General features: G+C 43.4%; 1 protein-coding gene across 1 annotated transcript in view; it reads right to left on the bottom strand.

Annotated features, from left to right (window-relative positions):
- The window catches only part of LOC126471601 (myrosinase 1-like), a 269,377-nt gene that overhangs the window by 128,643 nt on the left and 113,769 nt on the right, over positions 1–26,965 (bottom strand). The window contains exon 5 of the mRNA XM_050099838.1: positions 11,799–11,985. Coding sequence (XP_049955795.1) covers positions 11,799–11,985 — 187 coding nt within the window. The remainder of the gene's footprint in view (positions 1–11,798; positions 11,986–26,965) is intronic.

Here is a 26,965-nt window from a genome sequence, read left to right as displayed (position 1 = left end):
TCTTATCATTGATTAAAGCCACTTCACATAGTTGCCGGATCGTTGTATCCCTGGTGTGGCCGCGCAGATAAATGTCTAATGATCTCCACAGTATTTGCATTTCCATGACATGCAGTGAGTACACTCAGGACTTACATACGTTGGCCAACATTCTGTACTATATATTGCAACTAGGCTCACCATTGTGCGATATATCTTTTATTTTAGGTGGATATACATCTAATTACCTCAGTGAACACCAATGACGTCTCTGAAACGCATCCAGGTGGATCTGATTCTTGCTCGCAGATCCTCATTCACCGTCACTCTGACATCGAGAACGTACCATAAATAGTTTCCCTCAAAATTGATGCGAAAAATGGCAACTGGCACTAAACAAACAAAAGTGCGAGATCATCCGCATGGGTACTAAAAGAAATCCTATAAATTTTGGATATACAATAAATCACACAAATCTAAGGGCTGTCAGTTCGACTCAATACCTAGTAATTACAATTACGAGCAACTTAAATTGGAAAGACCACATAGATAATATTGTGGGGAAAGCGAAACAAACACTACGCTTTGTTGGCAAAACACTTAGAAGTTGCGACAAACCCACTAAAGCCGGGCGTCTTGAACGCGGTATTCAACCATTTTGCTCCTTTGCGACTTGTGACACTTGTCCGTCCTGTGCTGGAATATTGCTGCGCAGTGTGGGATCCTTACCAGGTAGGATTGACGGAGGACATCGAAGAAGTGCAACCAAGGGCAGCTCGTTTCGTGTTATCGCGCAATAGGGGCGAGAGTGTCACTGATATGATACGCGAGTAGGGGTGGCAGTCACTGAAACAAAGGCGGTTTTCTTTGCGGCGAGATCTATTTAAGAAATTTCAATCACCAACTTTCTCTTCCGAATGCGAAAATATTTTGTTGACACCCACCTACGTAGGGAGAAATGATCATCATAATAAAATAGGAGAGATCAGAGCTCGAACGGAAAGATTTAGGTGTTCCTTTTCCCCACGCGCCTTTCGAGAGTGGAATGGTAGAGAAGAAGTATGAAAATGGTTCGATGAACCCTCTGTCAGGCACTTAAGTGTGAGTTGCAGAGTAACCATTTAGATGTAGGCTTCCTTTAACATAAACTATATTTAGGTATTTGCAGACTCACTGTTTTGATCGGCAGAGCCTTCTCTAGTTGCGTATTAATCCTATCAATCCGTGAGCTACGTATTGCTGCTGAAGGTCAAAACTCTCTTTAATGTTCTCTTGGTTCTATGAGTAAGTTTAATTTTATTTCCGTTATTGTATTTATCTTAATATTTTTCCCGTATATTTTGTAAGCTACCATTACAGATGTAGTTCCAGACAGCCACAGCAGAAATGCGACGGGTGTCACAGATGCAGAAAAAAAACTCCCACCAACAACTTTTCCTCAGCGGGAGTTCAAAATCTCCAACATATAGGTTAACCAGCACGAAACGATAACGATTACAGACGTAATGAAGGCTCAGAACACTTTGAGAGATAACGTAATGCGTACTAAGAAACGCAACATCCTGTCACTGCGGATATGACAGGAAACAAATGCAGGAAATAAGGTGTTTTTATCAAAGTGTTCGTGTCATTTTCTCCGTCCTCCGCACCTTTGCTTTTTGTATGGTGTCACGAAACAAGTATAGCTATATGAATATACAAGTGATGGCAATCAGAACTGCAATAGATCTATTCCTCAGGTATTGCTATTAATTATCAGCTTCTGAAATTCCTGCGGCCGCAAACCGCTGATGGGGCCATTATTGATACTAAAAGTAAAGCTGGAATTATGAAACATAATTTTTGAGTTTATTTGCTACTTTGTTCACATGTGTGAGGTAATGTCGTCGGGCCAATGAAAATGAAACGAAAGACCGCGAGTTTGTGGTTGCACTGGTCAATTGATGATGGTCGTTGTATTTGTAAAAGACACAGAGACTCCACAAATGCAGTTTCCTCCTGACTGGATACTTGCAGAATATCTAGTGGTCTAACGATACCAGTAATTTGCTGCTTTATTTATGCACAAAACTAAAAAATATTCACCCTCACGAGACATTGTGCCAATATCGGCTAGGAAAAGTGTCCACACCTAGCGAGGTGGCACAGCGGCCAGCACACTGGCTCGCACTCGGGAGGACAACGGTTCAAATCCGCGTCCAACCATCCAAATTTAAGTTTTCCATGGTTTCCCTAAATCGCTTCAGAAAAACACCGGGGTGGTTCCTTTGAAAGGGCCCGGCTGATTTCCCCATCCTTGGAAACTTTCCGAGCTTGTTCAAATGGCTCTGAGCACTATGGGACTCAACTGCTGAGGTCATTAGTCCCCTAGAACTTAGAACTAGTTAAACCTAACTAACCTAAGGACATCACAAACATCCATGCCAGAGGCAGGATTCGAACCTGCGACCGTAGCGGTCTTGCGGTCCCAGACTGCAGCGCCTTTAACCGCACGGCCACTTCGGCCGGCATTTCCGAGCTTGTGCTCCGCCTCTAGTGACCTCGATGTCTACGGGACTTCAAACCATAATCTTCCGTGACTTCAAACCATAATCTCCCTTCCAAGAGTGCCAATAAGTCTCTTCAGGTATGCTGCATCCGGCCGAAGCCAATCATTCATGATTAGATCCCGCACAGCTACCAAATTGTGGGGATGTTGATTGTGACGTTTCACTAGGTGCTTCAAAATGTCCCACACATTTTCTGTGTTTTTAAGATGGGGTGATTTAGAGGACCATTCGAGGTGCGATGGAGTGTCTGAGTATTCATCAAACCAGGCACGTATGTGCGCAACACTGAGAACACATTTGTTGTCATCTTGGAAGACATTAATCTCCACAGTATTATCAAGAAGATGTAGAAGAAAGGGCAAGATTTGGTCACGGAGTACGGCCTTACAATCATCCCAGTTCATATTCCTGGTTTCTTGAATACGTGGATTCAAGTCATGGAACGATAAACGCCGCAGGGACGACACCCTTCACACGCTGCGTGTTAAACATCTCATTGCGCCGTTGCTAAGCTTGACGCTACAGCGCTCCAAGGAGGCCGCTCTAACATTTTGTCTAGTGAGCTTACGTCAGGAGGAAACATGCCCTTAATGGAGCGTTAACCAAGTGGTATAAGATCTGCGTTTTGATTTGTCAACGTCCATGCACGTGGGGTGAGACAATTTATTGTAAGATTACGTACTCTTTTGGAACTGAATAAAAGCTGCCGTGATATTAAATATGCTGTCTAAGGCGCTGCAGTCCTGGACTGTGCGGCTGGTCCCGGCGGAGGTTCGAGAGTCCTCCCTCGGGCATTGGTGTGTGTGTTTGTCCTTAGGATGATTTAGGTTAAGTAGTGTGTAAGCTTAGGGACTCATGACCTTAGCAGTTAAGTCCCATAAGATTTCACACACATCTGAACATTTTTGATATTTATATATTGTTATTTGAAGAGGCTGATATATTCATCGAAAAAAAAGAACCAGAAAAATCAGAAACAGCTAATTTACACGGAATGTCGTCGAAGTTCATAGGGACTTGGTTGGGCTGGTAACTTGTTCCCCTTGCTTAAAACAATACTTATTCAATTTAAAATAAGAATGTATTTAATTTCGCGGCACTCATGCTCTTTCTAGAGAATAGAAAACATTGCAACGGGTTGGTTCGAACCCATGTATCGAAGCTGTGACTTGATAGCAAGCATACACACCTTGGCTGCTGCTCCAGTTCGTAAGAGGTTTCGTCGTTAGGTGTATCTACATTGTAAGAAAAGAAAACGACGCACCTTGAAGTAACTGATCCAATGGGACGGAAATCGGTAGATGTGATCTACATGTACAGAGAAGCCAAGGATTACAATTTCGGAAAACATGGATGACTTATTCAAGAGAACGTACTTCACAAATTGAGCAAGACAATAACGCGTTGATCCACCTCTGGCCCTTATGCAAGCAGTTTTTCAGTTTGGCTTTGATTGATGGAGTTGTTGGATGTTCTCCTGAGGGATATTGTGCCAAATTCTGTCCCATTGAAGCGTTAGATCATCAAAATCGCGAGCTGTTCGTAATGCTCCAAACGTTTTCAATTGGGAAGAGATCCGACGACCTTACTGGCCAAGGTAGGGTATGGCAAACTCGAAGAAAAGCAGTAGAAACTCTCGCAGGGTGAGGACAGGCGTTATGTCGCTGAAATGTATGCCCGAGATGGCTTGCCTTGAAGGGCAACGAATCGGGGCGTAGAATATTGTCGACATACTGCTGTGCTCTTAGGGTGTCGTGATGACAACCAAAGAGGTTCTGCTATGAAATGAAATGGCAACCCAGACCATCTCTCCTGGCTGTCTTGCCGTAAGGTGGGCGACAGTCAGATTGTCCAGGGGGTCTCCAGATACGTCTTCGCTAGTCATTCTGGCTCAATTCGAGGCGGGACTCATCACTGAAGACAGCTCTACTCCATTCAACGAGATTTCAGGCCGAAGACGTGTGTGGAGACGCCCCGGATAGTGATGGAATAGTAACCTGACTGTTGCAACAGGGACTTGCAGATCACTTTAAATCTGACAAGAGGCTTTGAAATAGTACGCTCTTGATCGAGACACTCCAGCCAACCAAGCAAACAAGTTGCAAAATGGCAAACTATTTAGAGAATATCCTATAAAATGTGAGCTGCAGACTGGGCTCAATTGTCGTATAGGAGTTTTGATAAGTCAAGACATTGTGGATATGTACACCAAAGAACTGCAAAAGGATGGGAAAGTACGAGGGCCACTGAAGTTCAGATTGTCATATAAAGCACTGATGATGAACTCCAGAAGTCAACATCTTTTATTCTGACATTCAGTTTATCGAAGTTGCCTGAATATATTCCGACCGACGTTCTCTTCCTTAAAGTTAGGTTCTTGTATCTAATCCGACGTGATGCTTTAGATGTCAAAGCTTTAGTCATACCATCATGGGGTGTAACAGTCAGGCTATGTATGGAGGATGCGACTCTACTGCACACGAATCTGGTACTCAATCTTCTGCTGTACCCACGTGTGACAATGCTCCAAGGCCAATCCTGTCAGGAGCAAAGAATATCCTGCCTTCCCAGAAGAGAAGGAAATCCAGTATATTAAAGTGACAAAACGTCTCTCATACTCTGACGGGAAAAAGAAGTTTAAGATTTCACAGCCCTCCACTTTTGTGCAGTCGTTTGCCTCATCGCTGAAGCGGCCTGTGCAGAAAACTAGCGATGGCACCCAGACGTTGACAGCCGATCAGGGCACCTCCACCAGCACCTGTAAATGCAGCTGCAAGCCTGTGTCGCTAGACCAACAACCAAGCCTACCCACCATAGCAATGATGGTGGCTACAGAACCTAATGTCAGAAAGTATAACAGACTCCAAAATCCAAGGTGTCGATGAAAACCATCAAGTCGAAACCTTCAGGTCTAAAGCCATCAGACAATGCGACCTCGGTCGTGTCTGATGGATTGGGTGATGACCATACTTTGGATAGTATGGATGTCGATGTCTCTCTCAGGGAACCAGTGAATCCCTCAAGTTACCTCCCCCCCCCCCCCCCCCCTCAATGCAGTCTCCCCACCACTGAGGCACGACAGGGAGAAAGACAGAGGAATAGATTACCATGAAGATGGCTTCCATACTTCAGTGGAACTTGAATGGCTTTAGAGTATACGTGGGGAACAACGTCTCTTAACTCAGGGTAGACGAATGTGTCTGTATTCAAGAGACACATCCCAAATTGTCTTGCGCTCTGAGCTGCGTGGCTAGATTCTCCACAAAAAGGATGATCTTAGTTGAGAGAGAGCTAAAGGAGGAGTGGCTACTTTCGTAAACAACGCCTATCCGCCTATCACTCCTTGCTTCTCTCCCACACAACCAACCTGCAAGCAGTTATCATATCGTTACATATGCGTCATCAGTTGAGAATACATTCGCTCTACCTACCGCTAAATGAGGTTCTAGAAAGAGAGGCTCTCCGTGACCTCTTTACTCATCTCCTCCACCCTTTCATTGTGTATGGTGATTTTAATGCATGTAATGTGCTTTGGGGCTCTGTAATCACCTGCTTCTCATATCCTCACGTGCGTGTTTGTAGAACGGGGGACGGGAGGGAGGGGGGGGGGGGTCAGAACACACACGACACACTTCGGCACTGTAACAGGGTTGTTCACTGCTGTATGCTCCCCAGCCCTTGCACACACCGCTCAATGGGAAGTGATTTATGACTTGCACTCAGGAGACCACTTCCCAATCTGGATTCACCTGCCAGACAGAGTGCTGGCCAAAAGACAGCCGCCAAGATGGATGATTTGAAAGACAGATTGGATGCTTTATAGCCAGCTTGCTGTATTTGAACACCTTGACAGCGTCCATGAATGGGTTGATCATGTTATCCAAATGATCCACCATGCTGCTGAAAATTCATCCTGCAGACTTCAGGCCACCTGAAAAAGCAATTGTCCCTTTGTGGAGCGATGAATGCCGCTCTGCAGTCAGTTCCAGGTGGACAGCTCTGCGTTAAGTTCAGGTGCTAGCCAACTGGAGAGAACCTCTCAGCCTTACGGATAGCTAGGGTGAAATGTCGTCACATTGTTAGGGAGAGCGAGAGTAGATCCTGGCAACAGTTCTTGACCATCATAAACGGTTTCACTAGAAGTACAGTTGTATGGGAGGCAATCTGGAGGATTTATGGGAGATTTTGCAGATGCCCAGTAGGTGCTGTAATGGGGAATGGAAGTCTCCAGACCACCCCTTGAGACACTGCCTATACTATGGCGGCCTATTTTGCCACAATTACCGCCACTGCCAGTCAGGATCTGGCTTTCTGGCGCTATGGTGCGGCCGCTGAGATGGGCAGTTGGGACTTCAGTTCATCACTGATGAAGAATATAACTGTCCCTTCCGCAGGTGGAAGCTGGATTCTGCGTTAGCTGCAGCTCGTAGCGCGTCGTATGGTCACGATACGGTCCGTCAAAGTTCGTTACAGCACCTCACCTGGCGGAGCAAAGCAGTCCTCGCTCTTTTTAATCTTATTTGGACGTCAGGTCAATTGCCCAACTGGTGGTGAGAGCCCGTTTTAAAAACAGACATCCTGGGTAGGACCGAACATACCCGAGTAGTTTTCGTAGTGTTGCCTTCACTAGTTGTGGGGAAAAGACCTTGGAGCGGATCGGTTGGTCAACCGACGCTTTATCTGGATCCTAGAATCGAGACAGATCCTCAGTCGCCTTCAGTGTGTGTTCAGGAGGTATCGCTCCACGTTCAATAACATTGCCCTCCTAGAAGCGGCTGTACAACAAGCTTTAATGCGCTGACATCACCTCCTGCTTATATTTTTTGACATCGAGAATGCCTAAGATATTACTTGTCGGCGTATTATCCTTCGGCAGCTCCGTGAATGGGGTTTTCGGGGATGGCTTTCTATCTTAATGCAGTCCTTCCTCTCACCCAGCTGTTTTAGATATCGAGTCTGTGGCGACCTCTCTGACCCCTTTGAGTAGTGAGTGTAACTGTCTTTTTCATAGCTATTAGTAGTATGACGTCTGTTGCTGCATGTCCTGGCCAGTGTTCTTTTTTTGTTGACGACTTCTCTGTTTTTTTGCTCTTCTTCGAGCCTTTCCACAACAATTTGTCAGTTACAATTGACTCTTAGAGGGTTGGGTGAAGAAGAGGAGTGTTAAATTCTCCACCAAGAATTCTGTGTACGTTCTCTTTAACCATTCCCGGTCGGCTTTAAACTTTTCTGAGTCACAGATGAGGGACACTGTTCTCAATTTTAAACACACGGTGAGGCTTCCGGGCTTCACATTTGACTCGAAACTTACATGGTTGCCACAACTTAGGGATCTGAAAAGCCACTCCCTGAAAGCACTTACTAGACCCCAGTTCAAGGGGAGCAGACCCGACTTGTCTGCTCCAGTTTTACAGGGCATTTGTCTAATATTGGCTTGATTATGAGTACGCGGTGTAAGAGTCTGCAGAACATCTTATTTAAAGATGCTGGACATGGTGCACCACGAAGGACTTAGGTTGGCCACGGGGGCATTTCTAACCAGTCCTACACCGGACCTTTGTGTTGAGGCTGGTGAGCCGTCCCTTCACATCAGGCGACGCCTCCCCGTGGTGGAACAGGCCTATAAAACAGTGTTCACGCCATACACGCCAGCACACCATACAGTTACTCGGCCACCAGTGAAAGGATCTTACGTACTAGACACCGAGTAATTAGGTCCTATGGGATTCGCGAGAAGGGTTGTCTTTTAAAGATGGGTGTAGTATCGTCCGCAGAACTAGGTGTCATGCAAAAGTCGGTACGTCAAGACGACACCACAAGCAAAGAAAGTTGCTGCAAAATGCATCAACGAATCAGAGACACACTCCCAAGTGTTTCCTTGTGACGCAGCAGCCGCAAAATTACTTATTTTAGAGCGCAGTGCAGCTCAGCGCACTCACTCTGTAATCAGTGACCACTTGTAATCATCGCTTACGACGACAGTGCACTCGTAGTACGGATGTAGCTGCGTTCGAATAGAACCGTTTTTCTGAATTTATTATCGGTTAAAGACTATTGGACTCTGACGGGAACATTCACTGTGCAGTGAAGTGCCAAACGTTTTAATTGTCAGCTACAGCATCAGATTCATGTCATCTGTGTGGAAACTAATTGTTTCCACAGTTTTGTATCTACCATGTTCAAGTTTTAATAAGTTACTAACAATTTGTGTGTGTTGTAGTATCTGCTCCACCTCCTCCTGAATTAGAATTACCACAATACGACAGAAGGGTGTGGCTAGTTTTAAGATTTTGTACTAAGACTGAAATAGATCTCCATCTTTGTTCCTATAGAGACCCGGAACTATTTAGGCTTGACGAATTTTTGAGACAGAGTGCACTCTCAGTTTTAGATTTCAATCTCGGGTTTTTAACATTTGAGTTAGACATTACTTTTTTAAAGTTGTGCACACAGATGGCTTACAAGACGACCTTTCTGCAGAGTCCCATGAGATCCTAAAGGCATTAGAGCGGCTACGGCGTCTTCAGGATAAACAGTTTCTTATCTGCTTCGATTTCCTTAGTGCTCTCCAATCGTTGCAGCACATGTACCTAGCAGAGAGACTTGCCCAGTTCATACACGATCAACCATACTTGCTACAGCGGCGGAGGAAGAAAATGTCATTCTGCTGGGTAGCAGGGTACGTGGGAATTTTGGGAAATAAACAGGCCTACAGAACCGTCAAGGAGGCCTCCACAGGCCATACCGTTGTAGACCGTCATTTCGCTGGTGGGTCACAGATCCATGCGGTTATGGGAGGAGGAGTGGCTATCAATGACAGACAAACTGCGACTGGTGAAGCCAATTATCCGGCCATGGCGACTCTCATGCTGATCGCTCTGGCGAGATGAGGTGGGCATGACCTACCTCCGCATTGCGCACTGACCGATAACAGATGGCTTTTTACTCCAGCAGGAGAAACACTCTGTCTGTGGAGCCTGTGGCGTTCAGGTCAGCGTACGCCACATTTTATTTTGTGACAAGCGGGCAGAAGCGAATTTAGATGGGGATCTGATCTGTGTTTTATCTGATGAAGAGACAAGTGTGGTCAAGCTTGTAATATTTTCTGATACATCTGGACTCTGTCCTAAGCTTTATACTGGAGATGTGGGTGTGTTTCAGAGTGGTTGGCTCGTCCACTTTTATTCTAGTGATCAGCCAGCCGCAGATGTCTTCTGTCTGCTTTTAATTCTTTTAACTGCTATGTTTTAGATTTGAGAAAGAGGTTTTCGTTGTTTCCTGTGTGAGTGCGGGCGTGAAAGTTTGCACATCTTTCTTTACGTTTTTATTCGCAGTTCTCATTTCAAAACTTGTACTATCTTCCTCCTCATTAGTCTCATGACATGTAGCACGGGAGCTAAAGACCTTGCTGTCGTGTGCCCACAAAACCTAATCATCATTACTGACATCGAATTTTTTCGACAATGTGCGCTCCATCCACAGGAGCTACTTTAGAGTGTCCCATGATTACTGCTTCGATGTTACTTGAAACTGATGTGTCGCAGCGCTTCACCTCCTCTTGCGAGTTGATCTATTTTGGTGAAACTTGTCACATCGGGGGAACACAATTCAAGAACGAGAAACAGTCACACTTTTATTCGCCTCGATAAATGTTCCTTTGGCAATGCGGGCAGCCTCATTGCTTTTTTTTGTCAACGTAGTACTTAATGATGCTGACTGTAGACGTAATGTGATTTCTGAAAACTTACTTTTAAGGCCAACCTCTAATACTGTGGTGATACCAAACGTCACTTTCCGTTTATGTTTATACATACCCTACAGTAATATCTTTATTCTTATTAAAAAGTCAGTGACCAACGAAAGAATGTTAACACGATTATATCAGGGGCAAATAAAAAGTTTCCGTTTGAGGCGGTTGCTGCAGCGTATATGCAACGTATTGAGAATCCGATTCGAGTATATGAGCACCGACATGTTGACAGGGGATTAGTGTTTTTTTCCGACGCACGTGCGGTAAACGCGGAAACACGAACTATGGTGACGTTGTTGCCAAATGCGTCCAAACAGAACCATCGTGTTGTTATTTTTGTCCTGTGTACTGAAGGACAAACACCCGTCTATATCCATCGGAAAATAAAGAATCTGTACGGGGCACCATTTGCGTCGAAAACCACCGTTGTGTAGTGGTGCGCCAGGGAGTGCTGCTGCTTCATGATAACGCACGTCCCCACATCGCAGATGTCGTAAAGCAGAAGTGGGGGACACTCGAGCACCCGCGCTATAATCCTGATCTCTCCCCGTGCGATTATCACGCCTTCAGTCCTGGCCTTGAAGGGTCGACGATTCCCGTCGGACGAGGATGGGCAGCAGGCAGTTACGGACTTCTTCACGGAGCAGGACGTGGTTTCTGCCAAACGAGTATCTTCAGCCTGGTGCTCACGGCGATTTTGTGTCTTTGGCATACCGATACTGCATTGTACGGTCTAAGAACGGAAACTTTTTGATCGCTCCTTACATCATAACAAATGTACTCGACGAGCTTCAGGAGTGATGAACAACTGGTCAGTCGTACTCTAATTAATTGCTGCACTTCTTTGTCGCACTGCAGGGCTGTTATCTCGAGCTAGACTGGTTTGTGTGTGATTACTGAACCCCTAACATGACGTTGTGAAGCAGATTAAATGTAAATCTTGTAAATTTTAGTTTAAAAGTGCTGTACCATAATGGGCAGGTAACTGTGGGAGCAAATGATATGCATAAATGCAATGTAGATTTTGTCTCAAAGGAATGGGTAGCTTAAGTAGAGACCCACGCAGCAGTTTTAAGAACGCTTTAGTTTTGTTTATACGCTAGGCATGCACGTTGAAAGGGATTATCAGCACTCTTCACGGGACTTTAGCAACACTCTGCCGTATAGTTCTTCAAAGAACGCCACATATAGGCCTATGTGAATTCACATAAGCTCAATTTGTGTTGTTACTTCAAACAACTGAAGAATCTACAAAGAACCGTTGTTCAGACCTTAATGACATGAATGTCACAATGAGCGGTTAACGCAACTGTTTCTTTAGAAATTATTTTTATAGTAATTCTGAGGCAAAAATCAATACCGTCATGTTTATACCTTTTATAGTAATCAGCAACAATAATGATCAGCTAATTAATCTATAGATGTATGTGCTAATGCCGACTAAACAGTTGTTCTATAAAATTTGCGGACATAAAGGATATAAGGTATCTGAGTTTGATGACCAGATAATCAGTACGAACCTTGTTGGCTGTGACGAAACTCTTTGTCGTACATGTGATACACGAGGGCGTGTGCCTTGAGGATATTGGCCGTGACCATATAGCCGGCACCCAAGTGGTGAAGCAGCAGCTGTGGAGCCATGAAATTTGGCTGGAAGTAGCCTCTGGCAACGTGGGTCGGTTCATTAAACGTAAGCCACCATTTTACCTGTAAGATTATGTACATACCAATTAGTGCCATGTAGTTTCTTAGTGGTGTAGTATTTTGGAGGATAATAAAAGGACACATTTCGTTTAACGTTTCTTGCTTTTATAGATCTAGTTAGATATATTCACAGGCGGGTACGGGTCTTAGAAGGAACAAAGATTATGGTTTTACGTCCCATCGACAAAGAGGACATTAGGGATGGGATATGGACTTGGATAAGGGAAGGATGAGGAAGAAATTGGAACTGTCCCTTAAAAGGAACCTTGCTTTCATCGAAACAATGTATTCGGGGACGATGGTTCAAATTTGCGTTCGCCCAACCAGATTTACTCTCTCCGAAATTACCCTGAATCGCTTAAGGCAAATGGCGGGATGGTTTCTTTGAAGGGGTATGGTAGATTCTCTTCCCCATCCTTCGCTATTCCTAGCTTGTGCTCCATCTCTAAGGACATCGTTGTCGACGGGACATGAAACTCTAACCTTCTTTCCTTACTTTCTTTTGGAAACATTCCATTCGGATAAGATAAAGATGGAGAAGTAATAGGCCACGTCCTTCAAAAGGAATCATAAAGTTTTTGAAACAGCCTAAAATCAGAAGAAAAGTAAACAAATAATAAATTAATTAAGAAAATACTTAGCACCATAAGCGACCTCTAAAAATATTGCTCAGTCTAAGAGTATAATTTTTTTGCTAACGCAATGAATAACACTTGAAATAAAAAAAATGGTCTTGTAAATTCGAGCTTTACATATCGTAATATGTAACTATTTGTCTTCTGCAGTGTTTAACGGAACCTAAAGATCCAGATGGACGGGCTTGAATTAGATTCATCGTACGAAAAACTATTGCTCCCATGATTGAAACATGTCAAACGTCATCTAAGTTCAGAGGATCTTACAATATAAGGCTTCTTTGAAGGGGAACAGTAAATGTTTGAGCGCGCGCTTGGTATCAATGATTCGCTTAAAGAAGATCAGAGCACAATGGGTAGTTGATGAACTTAAAAATGAAACAATCGTGCGCGTGAGCGGGGGGGGGGGGGGGGGGGGGGGAGTAAGTGTCCTTTTTTTTTTTTTTTTTTTTTTTTTTTTGAAATTGTTGTTTCGCCTTTGGATTAAAAGTCGCAGTGCCCCCGTTTCAGAAATTTTGGCTATTCTTTTATCCAAATGATAGTGGAAGCTCGCTTTTCAGGAATTTCACTGAACATAAAGATTACTGATTTGCAGAAAATAGTAAAAATTTACGACTGATTTAGATAGTAAGAAGTGTGTAGCAGGAAACAAGGCAGCATGAAGTTCAGATTACCTACCAAATGGCAAATGTTAGTACCTGTCTCGTTAGCCGCGTGTAACGTGGGACGCAAGGCCTGTCAGAGGGAATGGCAAAGTTGTGATTAAATCCGGACACACCAAAGGTCATGATATGAAGCAAGTGTCGCTTTTCGTGTAAGTATTACCGCATTAAACGTTTCAGTCTACTAGGAATTCAAGTCAGAACTGAGAACGAACTACGATAATGATTGATCAAGACCACCGCCATATCCACTGTTGACATCAGGAAACTTTACTGGTGGTTGTGAACGAATTTATCTACGGACATAAAAATTATGCAAAAACTTGTAGCACTAGAGGAATGTTACTTTACTGCTGAACGGTGGATCAGGTAAACATAGTACAAAAACGGAAAAATAAAATGGTTGAAGATTTTAAAAAAAGAAAGTGTTTCTGTTTTCACCAGATCATTTTCCGTTTTACAGTTTTAACTGGTCAATCGATGCAATATTCTTACTTTATAAGGTTTCAGTTGGAATTTTTGCATAGCTCTGTGAGCAGATATTACTGACACACCAATCTAAAGTACTAAATGGGGCCAGGAATTTCTTAGACTTCTTACTAAGGCCGCTCCAACGTCCTGTAATTTATTCTGGGATAAATCTGCCACGCAGTCGGAGCAACGTGTCTGAGCATCATGCAGTGACCGGAGCCGTCTTATGGATCTATGGCTCTGTTGGTTCCCTCGAAATAATAGACAGCTCTTGCGCTTTGTATCAAACACAATGCATTTAATATTTTCGAACCTGTTGCTCTCAGGTTCATTATTTACGCTTCTCTGATATTTCCTCTTGATACAGACGACCATTAATAGTGGTGCGTTAACTGCTCTGTTCAGCACGATGCTGTATGTCGATAGTGGTATGGAATGAACCGTTGTGAATGATTCTGTCATTTGCTGCTATTTTAGAACACGTTTCGTAGCTTCGTTGTCGCTCCTTATTGACATTGCTAGATATATGAGGTTTAAAGTTTAATGTTTCTCACATTCAGCATTGAATATGATCTGTACGAAATGGTTGAAAAGTTCTCGTAATTGTTCTATTACTGTTTAACTATCTGGTAAAGTAACTTCTTCTCTGGTGGCCGGCCAGGGTGGCCGAGCGGTTCTAGGCGCTGCAGTCTGGAACCGCGTGACTGCTACGGTCGCAGGTTCGAATCCTGCCTCGGGCATGGATGTGTGTGATGTCCTTAGGTTAGTTAGGTTTAAGTAGTTCTAAGTTCTAGGGGACTGATGACCTCAGAAGTTAAGTCCCATAGTGCTCAGAGTCATTTTTTTTTTTTTTTAAAAACCGCTACTCTTTAAAGTCAATAAACCTCGTTTCGAATCGTGGATTTTGAACTATTGGAACTAGCTTCGTGACACTTCACTCCCTTTGTTTCAAATTTATCCATGCATAGATTTATTTGTACATATGTCGAGACATTTCTTGCTGAATTTTGTTCGTTTCTTGGCTAATGGAATCTATTTATTTGTAAACTGATAAATGACAATGTCTTGAGAAGACGTTATTACATATTTTGTTCTTTCTGGTACGCTGACTGGACTATCACTTTGAGTATGTTAATAACAGTGTATCTATCGTCTTCAATTACAGACATAATCTCGGGCTCATATGTCGAATTTGTCTCTATTACTAACAAAATTTTGTATTTCTTTTTATATCCTACACGTTTAGAAACATCAAGGAGTACATTTATGTTTTTGAGAGTTACGTCTGCTTCATTTTTTATTAAAGAAATGACACAACTATTAATTTTACAAGCAGCTCAAGTGAAATTTTATGCACGAACAGTGCAGAATACAGTGAATGCGTTCACTTTGTCGTCCGAACTTTTATTACGCGTCCTGAAGCACAATGGAGCTTTTGATCATCATACTGAGCACAGATATTTTAGGTTACATTAGAAATCTCTTCAAGGTTGCCAAATTGTCTTTTCCTGTTGTAGATGAACCTTAAACCTGGGAACTTCGTGGTCTGTAAGAAAGAAGTAGGCTATGTGGTGGCACATTAATTCATCATATTCATTTGAAATAACATCAACCCAGTACGATAGTTTACATGTATTCTTTAAGTTTATTGACACAGAACAGTTTCATAGTTGACAGTCATAGAAGAGAGACGGGAACGTGCATGTACTAGTCTGCCTAGTGAGCAATGTAGGACTTCCACATCATTTCCACGAATCTTACTGAGTACTCTAAATTATTTTGCGTTTTGAGCACTATTTAAACTAGTGCTCCACAAAGGGGGTATCACAGAAAATGACACACATTCTAAGGCACTAAATCAATGTTTCAATGCCATTTAAGAAGTAGCAGCAGCTCCACCCCAACCACATTCCATATGCACTTTGCAAGTTTGTTGTTATTTTAATTTTGTGATCATTGTTGTGACCGCGAGTCGCAACTCCTGCAAGCTAGATCTACTTGCAGCAATGGAGGTTGACTGGGACAGCCTACGCGCCAGGTAGTAGTTCAGTTGTGCGTGCTTGGATAGCTCAGTCGGTAGAGTACTTGCCCGCGAAAGGCAAAGTTCCCGAGTTCGAGTCTCGCTACAGTACACAGTTTTAATCTGCAGGAAATTTCATATCAGCGCACAATACACTGCAGAGTGAAAAATTCATTCTTGAATGACGTCTCTGATGCCCGACATCTTCGTTGCGATGTCTGCCACTGGAATTTCGTTAGTATCTCCATGACGCTCTCAGTCTTGGACAACCAGTTCGTGTTTAAATATAAAACCCTTCATTTACCCTTTTCCACCTCCTTCATTAATCTTATCTAGTAAGAGCTCCAAACTGAGGAGCATTGTTGAAAAATATCTTAATCGAGAGTGCCGGAAGCTATCGTCAACGCTGGTGACTTCCATTTCATAAGAATTCATCCAACGATTATCGCTCTGACATCATCCTTCCGTACAAATTAATTTTGTGAAGTATGTGTGATGACGGCAGCAACCTGTAGCCACCAGTCACCATCCCCTTCGGTGTCATCCTTCATATCAGACCGTTCTGTGATGACATGCATACAATATCTTCACAGTCATCCATTTTGTCCAGATTGTATCCGAACGCATGAGAAAAAAATCCATTGCCCCCTTCAGTGGGTCATGTGTGTATACATCTACATCTATATTCAGTAGGATGATTAATAATTGCTGCTGCCGGTTTCTAGATGTGTACAGGGGACTTAGCAAATAAAGTTTTGATAAGGAACCCATGCTCGGAAATGTATTGTTTGGATGTAAAATCAATTTGATGATCGGATTATTTTCAAATTTTCCACTTCACGGTACGCAAACAGCGGAAACAATGAGCTCTGACCTGTAGGAGCACAAGGCATGAGCAATGTTTCGAGTACTTTTCCTCGGCTTCTTTCTACGTAACGGTCGACGTCCTCTTCAAAGTTGAGAGTGTAGCGCGTTCGTTGAGCACCACAGCCAACCCTCCAGTCTGGCACACGCCAATTTCTCGCAGCCGTTGTTGTAGTCGAACGAACGTGTTATGTGATGTCATAATTACTACAGGGACAGACAACGGAAACCTCTTTCCAGCTTGTTTGCTGCCGTGAAATGGGGGATTCGAAAGTGATTCGCCTGTAAGCGGGTAATAAGAATTCTGAATCACTCTGTATACACCACTGTGAAGTGCATGACAAATGTTACTCCTATAATGTATTCTTCCTGAACAATTCGCGTGCTGAATGCGAGAAGTATGATGGCTTAAAAGCCTCTGTGCGCGCTGTAATTAGTCTCATATGTCTTTGATGTCCTAATGGGAGCGATAAGGCTGTGGTTGTAGAATACTCCTAGATCCCTTACTCACTGTTGATTCTTGAAACATCTTAAGCAGCCTTTCATTGGATAGTTTGAGCCTATCTTCAGTCATCTCTCATGAGACAAACAAATCTGTGACAATACGTCCTGTCTTTGATTGCACACGGGCCCCACTAACGTGCCATTAATGTAAGTGTCCAATAAAGACCAACAGACATCTACAGAAAGAGAACACACTACTAAGAAACTTCCTGGCAAATTAAAACTGTGTGCCCGACCGAGACTCGAACTCGGGACCTTTACCTTTCGCGGGCAAGTGCTCTACCAACTGAGCTACCGAAGCACGACTCGCGCGCGGTACCCACAGCTTTACTTCTGCCAGTATCTCGTCTCCTACCTTCCAAACTTTATAGAAGCTCTCCTGCGAACCTTGCAGAACTAGCACTCCTGAAAGAAAGGATAGTGAGAAAAACCTTTTTCTGGCGGTGACTTGTTTCGCACATGACATCCATTATCAAACCATCGCATTTATGTCCGAATGTCATGTCCGAAACTAGTCACCTCAACTAAAGGATTTTTCTCATCGCAACTTCTACAGAATTACAAACAATAGTTTCAATAAAAGTAAGAGAGTGTCAAATGGTCCGCCCCCGGTAGATGTGTGGTCAGCGCGCCAGAGTCTGAACCCTCAGGGCCCGGGTTCGGAGATTTTCTCCGGTCAGGGACTGGGTGTTGCGTTGTCCCAATCATCATCATTTCATCCCCATCGACGCACAAGTCGCCGAAATGGCGTCCAAACTAAAGACTTGCACCCGGAAAACTGTGTACCCGACGGGAGGTCCTCGTTACACGACATTTATTTAGTGTCAATTGAAGAGATGTGCAGCGATCTGGATACCATTAGAGATACTATAGGTAAGAAAAGGTTTTTTTTGGTCACATTATGAGGATCCCAGAAACCAGAATACCAAGAAAAATTAAAGATAAACTTTAGAACACTAAGCAACAAGGAGGATGAATAAAAAAAAATTAGGGAGGATATGGGAGAGCTATAATTAAACATGAACGATTTGCAAAACAAAACAGAAAATTTAAAGAAATTGAAAAACATAAAGCCGCACGGAGTAGCCGTGCGGTCAAGGCGTCTTATCATGGTCCGCGCGGCTCCCTCCGTCGGAGGTTCGAGTCCTCCCTCGGGCATGGATGTGTGTATGTGTGTGTGTGTGTGTGTGTGTGTGTGTGTGTGTGTGTGTGTGTGTGTGTCGTCCTTAGCGTAAGTTAGATTAAGTTAAACTGGGTAGTGTGTAAGCTTAGGGACCGGTGACGTCAACAGTTTGGTCCCATAAGACCTTATCACAAATTAAATTTAATGAAAACCATAACAATAAGATGTGAACAAAAAACTGACAATGACGTACAATTAGAAAGGTATTTACAGTGAAGAAGGAAAAAGAAAGATCAGAACGATTCAAAAGGTACTGGGCAATTCAGAAAGAAAACTGATTGAAGAAGAGGACCAGGAAATGATTGTCTGAAGTGGTCAAGTGAGGCCATAAAAGCAGAAGAAGAAAAGTAAGTTGCTGACTCAATTTTCCTGCATCACGCTGAAGGTTCATATACAACCAGATGAGTCAGTGAGACGGAGAAATGCGTATTAGCACTGTGCTACGTCGTTGTATTTTCCTCACTGCAGTCTTCCGTACTAAGGTGAATAAGTCTGAACCTGAGGACAAAGTACTAAGTCTGGCTGATTAAAAAGACGCTCCAGACATTCACAGTCGCAGGGAGTGAACTCATATGAATTCCCCATCATCTGGTGGCGTCTACTCGTATGCGTGGCTCTTTCGTCGGAGGCAGCGAGGAATGGAAGCGCGAGCTCACCGCCGGCGCGCTGGTTGTAGGTGTGGAAGTGCAGTCTCACGTGTAGCTGTGAGCGTCGCGGGGCGCGACGGGCGCGGTCGGTGAGTGTGCATTCGATACCTCTCCCACACACCTGAGCAATATTCTGGTATGGACAATACCCAGAAAATATTAGATACAGCCTCCCAGGTAGATGCCATTTTCCTTGACTTCCGGAAGGCGTTCGATACAGTTCCGCACTGTCGCCTGATAAACAAAGTAAGAGCCTACGGAATATCAGACCAGCTGTGTGGCTGGATTGAAGAGTTTTTAGCCAACAGATCACAGCATGTTGTTCTCAATGGAGAGACGTCTACAGACGTTAAAGTAACCTCTGGCGTGCCACAGGGGAGTGTTATGGGACCATTGCTTTTCACAATATATATAAATGACCTAGTAGACAGTGTCGGAAGTTCCATGCGGCTTTCCGCGGATGACGCTGTAGTATACAGAGAAGTTGCAGCATTAGAAAACTGCAGCGAAATGCAGGAAGATCTGCAGCGGATAGGCACTTGGTGCAGGGAGTGGTTCAAATGGTTCAAATGGTTCTGAGCACTATGGGTCTTAACTTCTGAGGTCATCAGTCCCCTAGAACTTAGACCTACTTAAACCTACCTAACCTAAGGACATCACACACATCCATGCCATAGGCAGGATTCGAACCTGCGACTGTAGCGGTCGCGCAGTTCCAGACTGTAGCACCTAGAACCGCTCGGCCACACCGGCCGGCAGGGAGTGGCAACTGAGCCTTAACATAGGCAAATGTAATGTATTGCGAATACATAGAAAGAAGGATCGTTTGTTTTATGATTATATGATAGCGGAAGAAACACTGGTAGCAGTTACTTCTGTAAAATATCTGGGAGTATGCGTGCGGAACGATTTGAGGAGGAATGATCATATAAAATTGGTTGTTGGTAAGGCGGGTACCAGGTTGAGATTCATTGGGAGAGTCCTTAGAAAATGTAGTCCATCAACAAAGGAGGTGGCATACAAAACACTCGTTCGACCTATACATGACTATTGCTCTTCAGTGTGGGATCCGTACCAGGTCAGGTTGACAGAGGAGATAGAGAAGATCCAAAGAAGAGCGGCGCGTTTCGTCACAGGGTTATTTGGTAAGCGTGATAGCGTTACGGACATGTTTAGCAAACTCAAGTGGCAGTCTGTGCAAGAGAGGCGCCCTGCATCGCGGTGTAGCTTGCTGTCCAGGTTTCGAGAGGGTGCGTTTCTGGATGAGGTATCGAATATAATGCTTCCCCTTACTTATACCTCCCAAGGAGATCACGAATGTAAAATTAGAGAAATTCGAGCGCGCATGGAGGCTTTCCGGCAGTCGTTCTTCCCGCGAACCATACGCGACTGGAACAGGAAAGGGAGGTAATGACAGTGACACGTAAAGTGCCCTCCGCCACGCACCGTTGGGTGGCTTGTGGAGTATAAATGTAGATGTAGATGAAGATGTAGATTTTCGTAAGAAATCTCCTTTATAGACTTATTGTACTTTCGCAGTATCTTACCAAAGAATCGAAGTCTGCCACTCGTTTTGTCTACGACTTAAGCTACGATATAATTCCGTTTCATGTAACTACAAATTATTAGAGCCAGTTATTTGTATTAGTTATGTGAGTCATGGATACTGAAGTTATAGCGGCCTACTTCTTTCATTTTGTGACGTGCGTATTTTACATTTCTGATCATTTAAAGCAGATTGTCAACTTCTGCGCTACTTTAAAACTTTTTCAAGCTCTGACTCAATTTCAATACAGTTTTTTTTTTTCCACACATTACTTCGTTACCGATGAGTGTAACAGCTGCGAAAAGTCTGAGGTTAGTATTAATGTTGTGTAACGGGTCATTAGTATACAATGCGAATAGCAAAGGCCCCAATACTATTTCCTGGTGCACGCCCGGCGTTACTTTACACATTTGTTGATGACTCTCCACCCAAGTTAAAATGCTGCGTACTCTCTACCATGTATTCTCAAACCAGTCACAAATTATATTTTATACCCCATATGATTCTACATTCATTAATAATCGTTGGTGTGGTAGTGCTTTTCGGATATCAAGAAATATTACATTGATCTGACTACTTTAATCCATGACTTTGGAATCCAGGCTGGTTGGCATGGAGGTCATTCTTTTCGAAATACACTCAGGGGAAAAAACCACGAAATCAAGAAGGATTCGTGTGACATAAACGAAAGTTGGCAGGCGTGTTTCTACATCAGAAATACGACGTCTATTCAACTTTCGCGCCAGTCCCACAAGAGTGGGGCTAGTAGCGCCACTATGATGGTGCAAATTAGGTTTGCTGTAACGGTCGTGAGCGTTAGTTACCTTAAATGTGGCACCCGAATATAGTAATGATACTAATGTAAACTAAATGAAACTATTGTACTGTAAACGATGTATGTCTCTGACAGGCTCTATAAAGCGGATCGCTGACTTTGCACGACCGTAGAGCCAAAGATACTGCTTCTGGTCTGAGACTGTCCGCAGCTCGTGGTCGTGGTCGCTTCCCACGCCCGGGTTCCCGGGTTCGATTCCCGGCGGGGTCAGGGATTCTCTCTGCCTCGTGATGACTGGGTGTTGTGTGATGTCCTTAGGTTAGTTAGGTTTAAGTAGTTCTAAGTTCTAGGGGACTGATGACCATAGATGTTAAGTCCCATAGTGCTCAGAGCCATTTGAACCAATTTTTTCTGGTCTGAGATCGTAGTGTTGGAGTAAGAGAGTGCTTGATGCATATCAGTGAGTGTGTATCAGTCTGAGAACGAAAGAGGATGCAGTAGGTAGTTTTTGTGATGTGCTCTTTAAAGCCGTCAAGTGTTAGATTATAATGTAGGAATTTTCTCATATCAGTATTCTGTGCTACACCGCACGTAAAGTAGATAGCTGAAAATGGTGAGTGATTTTATAATGGAATGTAAAGTGAAATGATGAAATGTAAATTTAATTGCGTCAAGAAAGGATTATTGGATTGATATTACAAAGAATCTTTACGAGTGCTCGTATTATTGGAAATATAAATGTGGGAACAGAAGTCTTCTCGCAGTTAAGGCAAAGAAGTAAATTTTTTATTAATTTCCTTTTGCCAGCGCGTTAGCGTAAATGAGTTGATTGATAATTGGTAACAGTGAGTTCTGTGTTGAGTAATCCCAGAATGTGCGTAAACGGATTTGATGTATAGGATAGTTAGGTATTTCCCTTTTGCAATGTTTCTAAGATTTGTTAACACAGGTATACGTAATTTGAGGATTTGTCTTTATGCTTTTTAGTGATGTTACATAACACTTGCTGTACTAATCTCATTGTTTGTTACTACATTAGCAAAGAAAGGTTTTCATTTAATAAAAAGGATGTAATTTTTCTGAGTAATGTAATTTCAATTGTCAGATGTTTTGGAAATCCAAACTTAACTTCGAATATAACTTCACTATTGGAAAGGTCAGTGTTAGTAATCCACCCAAATCACTACCACCTCCCTGTCCAGGTCATACATTTTTTAAATACACTGAATATTTCTTAATTGTTTTTATTTATCAGCCAAAAGAATTTCATGTATTAAATGAAACAAGTTTACTGCCACCAGTCACTGTTTGTTTACCTCCACGACGCGTTTCAAAGGTTTAAACCTTCATCATCAGGTGGATCTACATTTGTTAGTATGAAATTTGTGTATGTGTTGTGTTACGATTTTTTGGAGAAACTTGTGGCACTGTCTAATGGAAAAAACAAAACACTATTTCAGAACATGGTTTTGGGTTTCTTTTGACAAAAAATCAATGTATGTCTAATGGTGAAAATAAAATGAGTAAAATCCAGTACCTCCAGTGATCACAGGTTCCTTTCGCTGTCGTAACACATCACATGTATACTGTCATACTCTGTGAACAAATATGGCGTCTGGAAACTATTGGGTGCAAGGATCGTATAACAGAAGAGAAAACATTATCGCAAAGTACAAAGAATATACATCGTAACAACAATATTACATTTTTATTTTAAGATTTGGAGGTGTTTGTTTTGAGGTGTCGAATACATGCGTTGGAATAAATACTTCAGGTGGTATATAAATCCGATTTCGACAAGTTAAAATAGCTTAAACTTCATACTCGTTTATACAGTCAGGTGTCATGTTAAAATAGCTTAAACTTCCTACTCGTTTATACAATCAGGTGAAACGTTACGACCTTTAAGTATAATAATCATATTGGCTACAGCGTAAAATTATACACAACAATTTTGATTGAGATTAAGAGATAGTTATGGAAGGCTGGAGGCAGAGGGAGGGAAAGAGAAAGTGAGAGGGAGGGTAGAATAGTTTCCAGAGGCCATATTTGTATGACAGTATACATGTGATGCGTTACGACAGCGAAAGGAACCTGTCACCACTGGAGGTACTCTATTTTACTTATTTTATGATTACCATTAGATATACTTTAATTTTTTGTCAAGAGAAACACAAAACCATGTTCTGAAATAGTGTTATGTTTTTTCCACTAGACAGTGCCACAAGTTCCTCCAAAAAATCGTAAAACAACACACACACAAGTGCCATACTAACAAATGTAAATCCACCTAATGATGGAAGTTTAAACCTTTGTAACGCGTCGTGGAGATGAATAAACAGTGGCTGGTAACAGTAAACTTGTTGTTTTATTTAATGTCAGTAACAGTCACGGTAAAGCCTAACCTAAAATGTTCGCATTTAAAGTAAAATTTCATGTATATTTCAAAGTATTAGAGCCAGCAGTGTACACCTCTGAGGTTGTAGCTAGTATATTTTATTCTGCTTCATGAGAAAAAAGGATATAAAGCGAACTACCGTTGCTGCTTTAGAGGTAAGACAATTTTATTTATTTGTGATGTGGACAGGGACCAGAGTTATCAGTTTTGAATAGGGCCAGATGATTCAGTAACAACGCAGCTCTGTTCCGAGCCTCCAAAAATTGCTGCAGGAAATTTGGAATAATTTGCTCCCCAGGGTTAGGCTTCGCAACATATTATGAAGTCCGTATAGATACCTTCTATGAACTTTACCACGGTCTACCAGAGTCTTTCACGCGAAAATCTGCAGTTAGTGTAATGTAAAGTTTGGCAAGCTAAAAGCATGTTCCGTTTCTAACGATATCACACATACATTTCGTTCTTATATCTTTCAGCTCAGGTACTCCACCTATACATCACCTGAAGGCAAATAGGGCACGGCGTAGCTACAGTTGAATCCGCCTCCTGGCTCAGTTATGCAGTCGAAAGGAAGGGTGAGGTGGCGGTAACATGGTCATCATGAGCGGCTCTTAGTGCCAAGGTGAAAGTGAAGGCTTCTGCATGCTTATGATATGGTGTTGGAAGCCAGATCATGGTTCCTGTACTAGACGAGTCAAATATTTTATGAACTGAGATGTTCTGATGGGTGGCAGTCTGTGAAGCAGCTGATTTTTGTAACATCGCCATCGGCAGCCATCTACCATATGGTGGAGGTGATGACTCAGCGCTCGAGTGGCTTTTGTGAACGCCCAGTCTGGCCACTGACTGTACGTTCGCACCCACACCATGGCGCTCATGTGAAGCTGTTGGTGTGATAATCCTTGCCCTTGCTGATGCACCTGGAGGAGGTGGACGGGATCTGCAACTGTTTGCCATGCAATAGTTCCCTGGGCTTCTCCCAGTGACTGGTGTGGTTCTGTTGATGTTGACTAGATAACTGTCTTCACTTTCTCCTTAAAGGTGCACAAGATTCTCTTTGCCTCCGTACAGGATGGTAGATGGATGGGGGCAGTACGCAGATGACAAAACCCATTCTAATTTTGCTTCATACTCACTGTTTTAATGACGTTTATTTCTGAACAGCAGTAGTTTTTGGAGATATTAAGCGTAGAGATTTTCCTTTAAAACCAATGAAAACATATAAATCCGTCCATGCATCGTTAAACACACTAGTCTCTTCCAGTACTTTTTCTTTGAGTCCTCAGTAATAGTTAGTAAGCCCACAACATGGAGTAAACGCTGAAACATTGTATTATTGTGATGCATACACGCTATTTAGTGTTGTGAACTCAAGTGAGTCAAATAAAAAATATCTCACACCTCCCGAAATTCAAAATAAAACACTTGTTAGTTTCGTACAATAACTCATTTAGCTCTGTCGACCGCCACTGGCGGCGCGCGGCCGGCGTTTATTCCAGTCATTATTGTTACTCGGATTTCAGGGTTAGTGTGAAATTAAAATAATTCCGAATGATAAGATCTTTATTTACAAAGCAGTCGCGGGCCGCAATGAGAAGGCACGCTGGCCGCATACGGACCGCGGGCCGCGGCTCACCAACCGCTGCTGTAAATTGTCTGTGACTACTGGCTTCGGTAGTGCTTCAAGATTTAAAAAATCGAATTAATGTCTTACTTTTGGTCTCCAGTGCTTCTGTTTCACATATGGAAACCCTGACAAGGAGTTTGTGGGATATTACAGGCAGCGTGTCCACTAAGAATTATATGTACATGCAGAATATATTTGGTTGAGTTGTGTGTATTTGGAAGTTGCAATGATAAGGCAGCAGTAGCCGACCGAGACAGACGCAGCAACAGGCAAGTAACCGCTTTTGTGTCATTTACGAGTTCCTAACCGGGAGCGAATTTTATTGTATCATCTGTGTGCTTTAATAGTTTAGTTTCTTGAGTTTCTGCGTGTAAATTTAATATCTAATAGCCACAGTTGTCGTGTTTACTTTTGCGTCGAAAAGTAAACCGATTTTATGACATATTACAAGTTCCTAATCAGGGGCAAATTATTTAGTTTCACCTGAGTGCTTCGGTAGTTAGGTTTTCGAATATCTGTGTATTACTAGACACAGTTCGGCGGTTCCGTCAGGGTCTAGAGTAGAGTTGCGCAGCACGTGTCGATAGTCCGTTTATGTGCATAGTTTAGTTTTCCACGGTCTTTAGTACTGACAGGGACTGCGATTGTTGTGTGCGGATGCGAGCCGAGTTGGTGACACTTCGCTCTCAGCTTCAGGCTGTGATGGCTTCGGTTACACAGCTTGATGCTGCAGTGAATGGCCACCACTGTTGTGGGCTGGCCGTGGGGATCCAACGGACGTCCAGCACGTCAGAGTCCTCCGATCGGTCCTCACCGGTGGCCAACCCAGTTACTGCTCGCACTGAGGCTGACCCTTCACCTGTGGTCGAGTAGGAGGTCACCCCGGGGCGAAGCAGGCGGCGAAAGACTTCCGAGGCGGCCGCACATAAGGCCTCCCCTGTTTGTCTCACAAACAGGTTCCAGGTGCTATCTGTGGCTGACACTGTCGCTGAGCCAGATGCTGTCGAATATCACGTTTCAGAGGAAACAACTCAGCCTGCAAGATCCGGGCAATCGTAGAGGGTGGGATTATTGGTAGTTGGGAGCTACAACGTTAGGCGCGTTGTGGTGCCCCTTAGGTACTTGGCTGACAAGAATGGTAAGAAAACCAATGTTCACTCCGTGTGTATACCGGGTGGAGTCATTCCAGATGTGGAAAGGGTACCCGGATACCATGAAGAACACAGGGTGCAGCCAACTGCAGGGGGTTGCTCATGTCGGTACCAATGATGTGTGTCACTTTGGATCAGAAGAGATTCTCTCTGGTTTCGAGCGGCTAACAAAAGTGGCAAAGGCTGCCAGTCTTGCTTGCAAGATGAAAGCAGAGCTGACCATTTGCAGCATAGTCAACAGGACCGATTGCGGACCTCTGGTACAGAACCTAGTGGAGGGTGTGAATGAGAGGCTCAGACGGTTCTGCGACCGTGTAGGCTGCAGATTCCTCGACTTGCGCCATTTAAGGGTGGTTTTGTTTCGGGTTCCGCTGAATAGGTCAGGTGTCCTCTATACGCAGGAGCTGACTACAAGGGCAGCAGGGACTGTGTGGCGTGGACTGGACGGTTTTTTTAGGTTAGAGGGTCTTGGGAAAACACAAGAAGGGCTTCAGTCACAA

This window comes from Schistocerca serialis, chromosome 3 (genome assembly GCF_023864345.2).
Source record: "Schistocerca serialis cubense isolate TAMUIC-IGC-003099 chromosome 3, iqSchSeri2.2, whole genome shotgun sequence".
Taxonomy (NCBI): domain Eukaryota; kingdom Metazoa; phylum Arthropoda; class Insecta; order Orthoptera; family Acrididae; genus Schistocerca; species Schistocerca serialis.
Note: the sequence above shows the minus strand (reverse complement) of the source record. Positions and strands in the feature narration are given on the sequence as shown.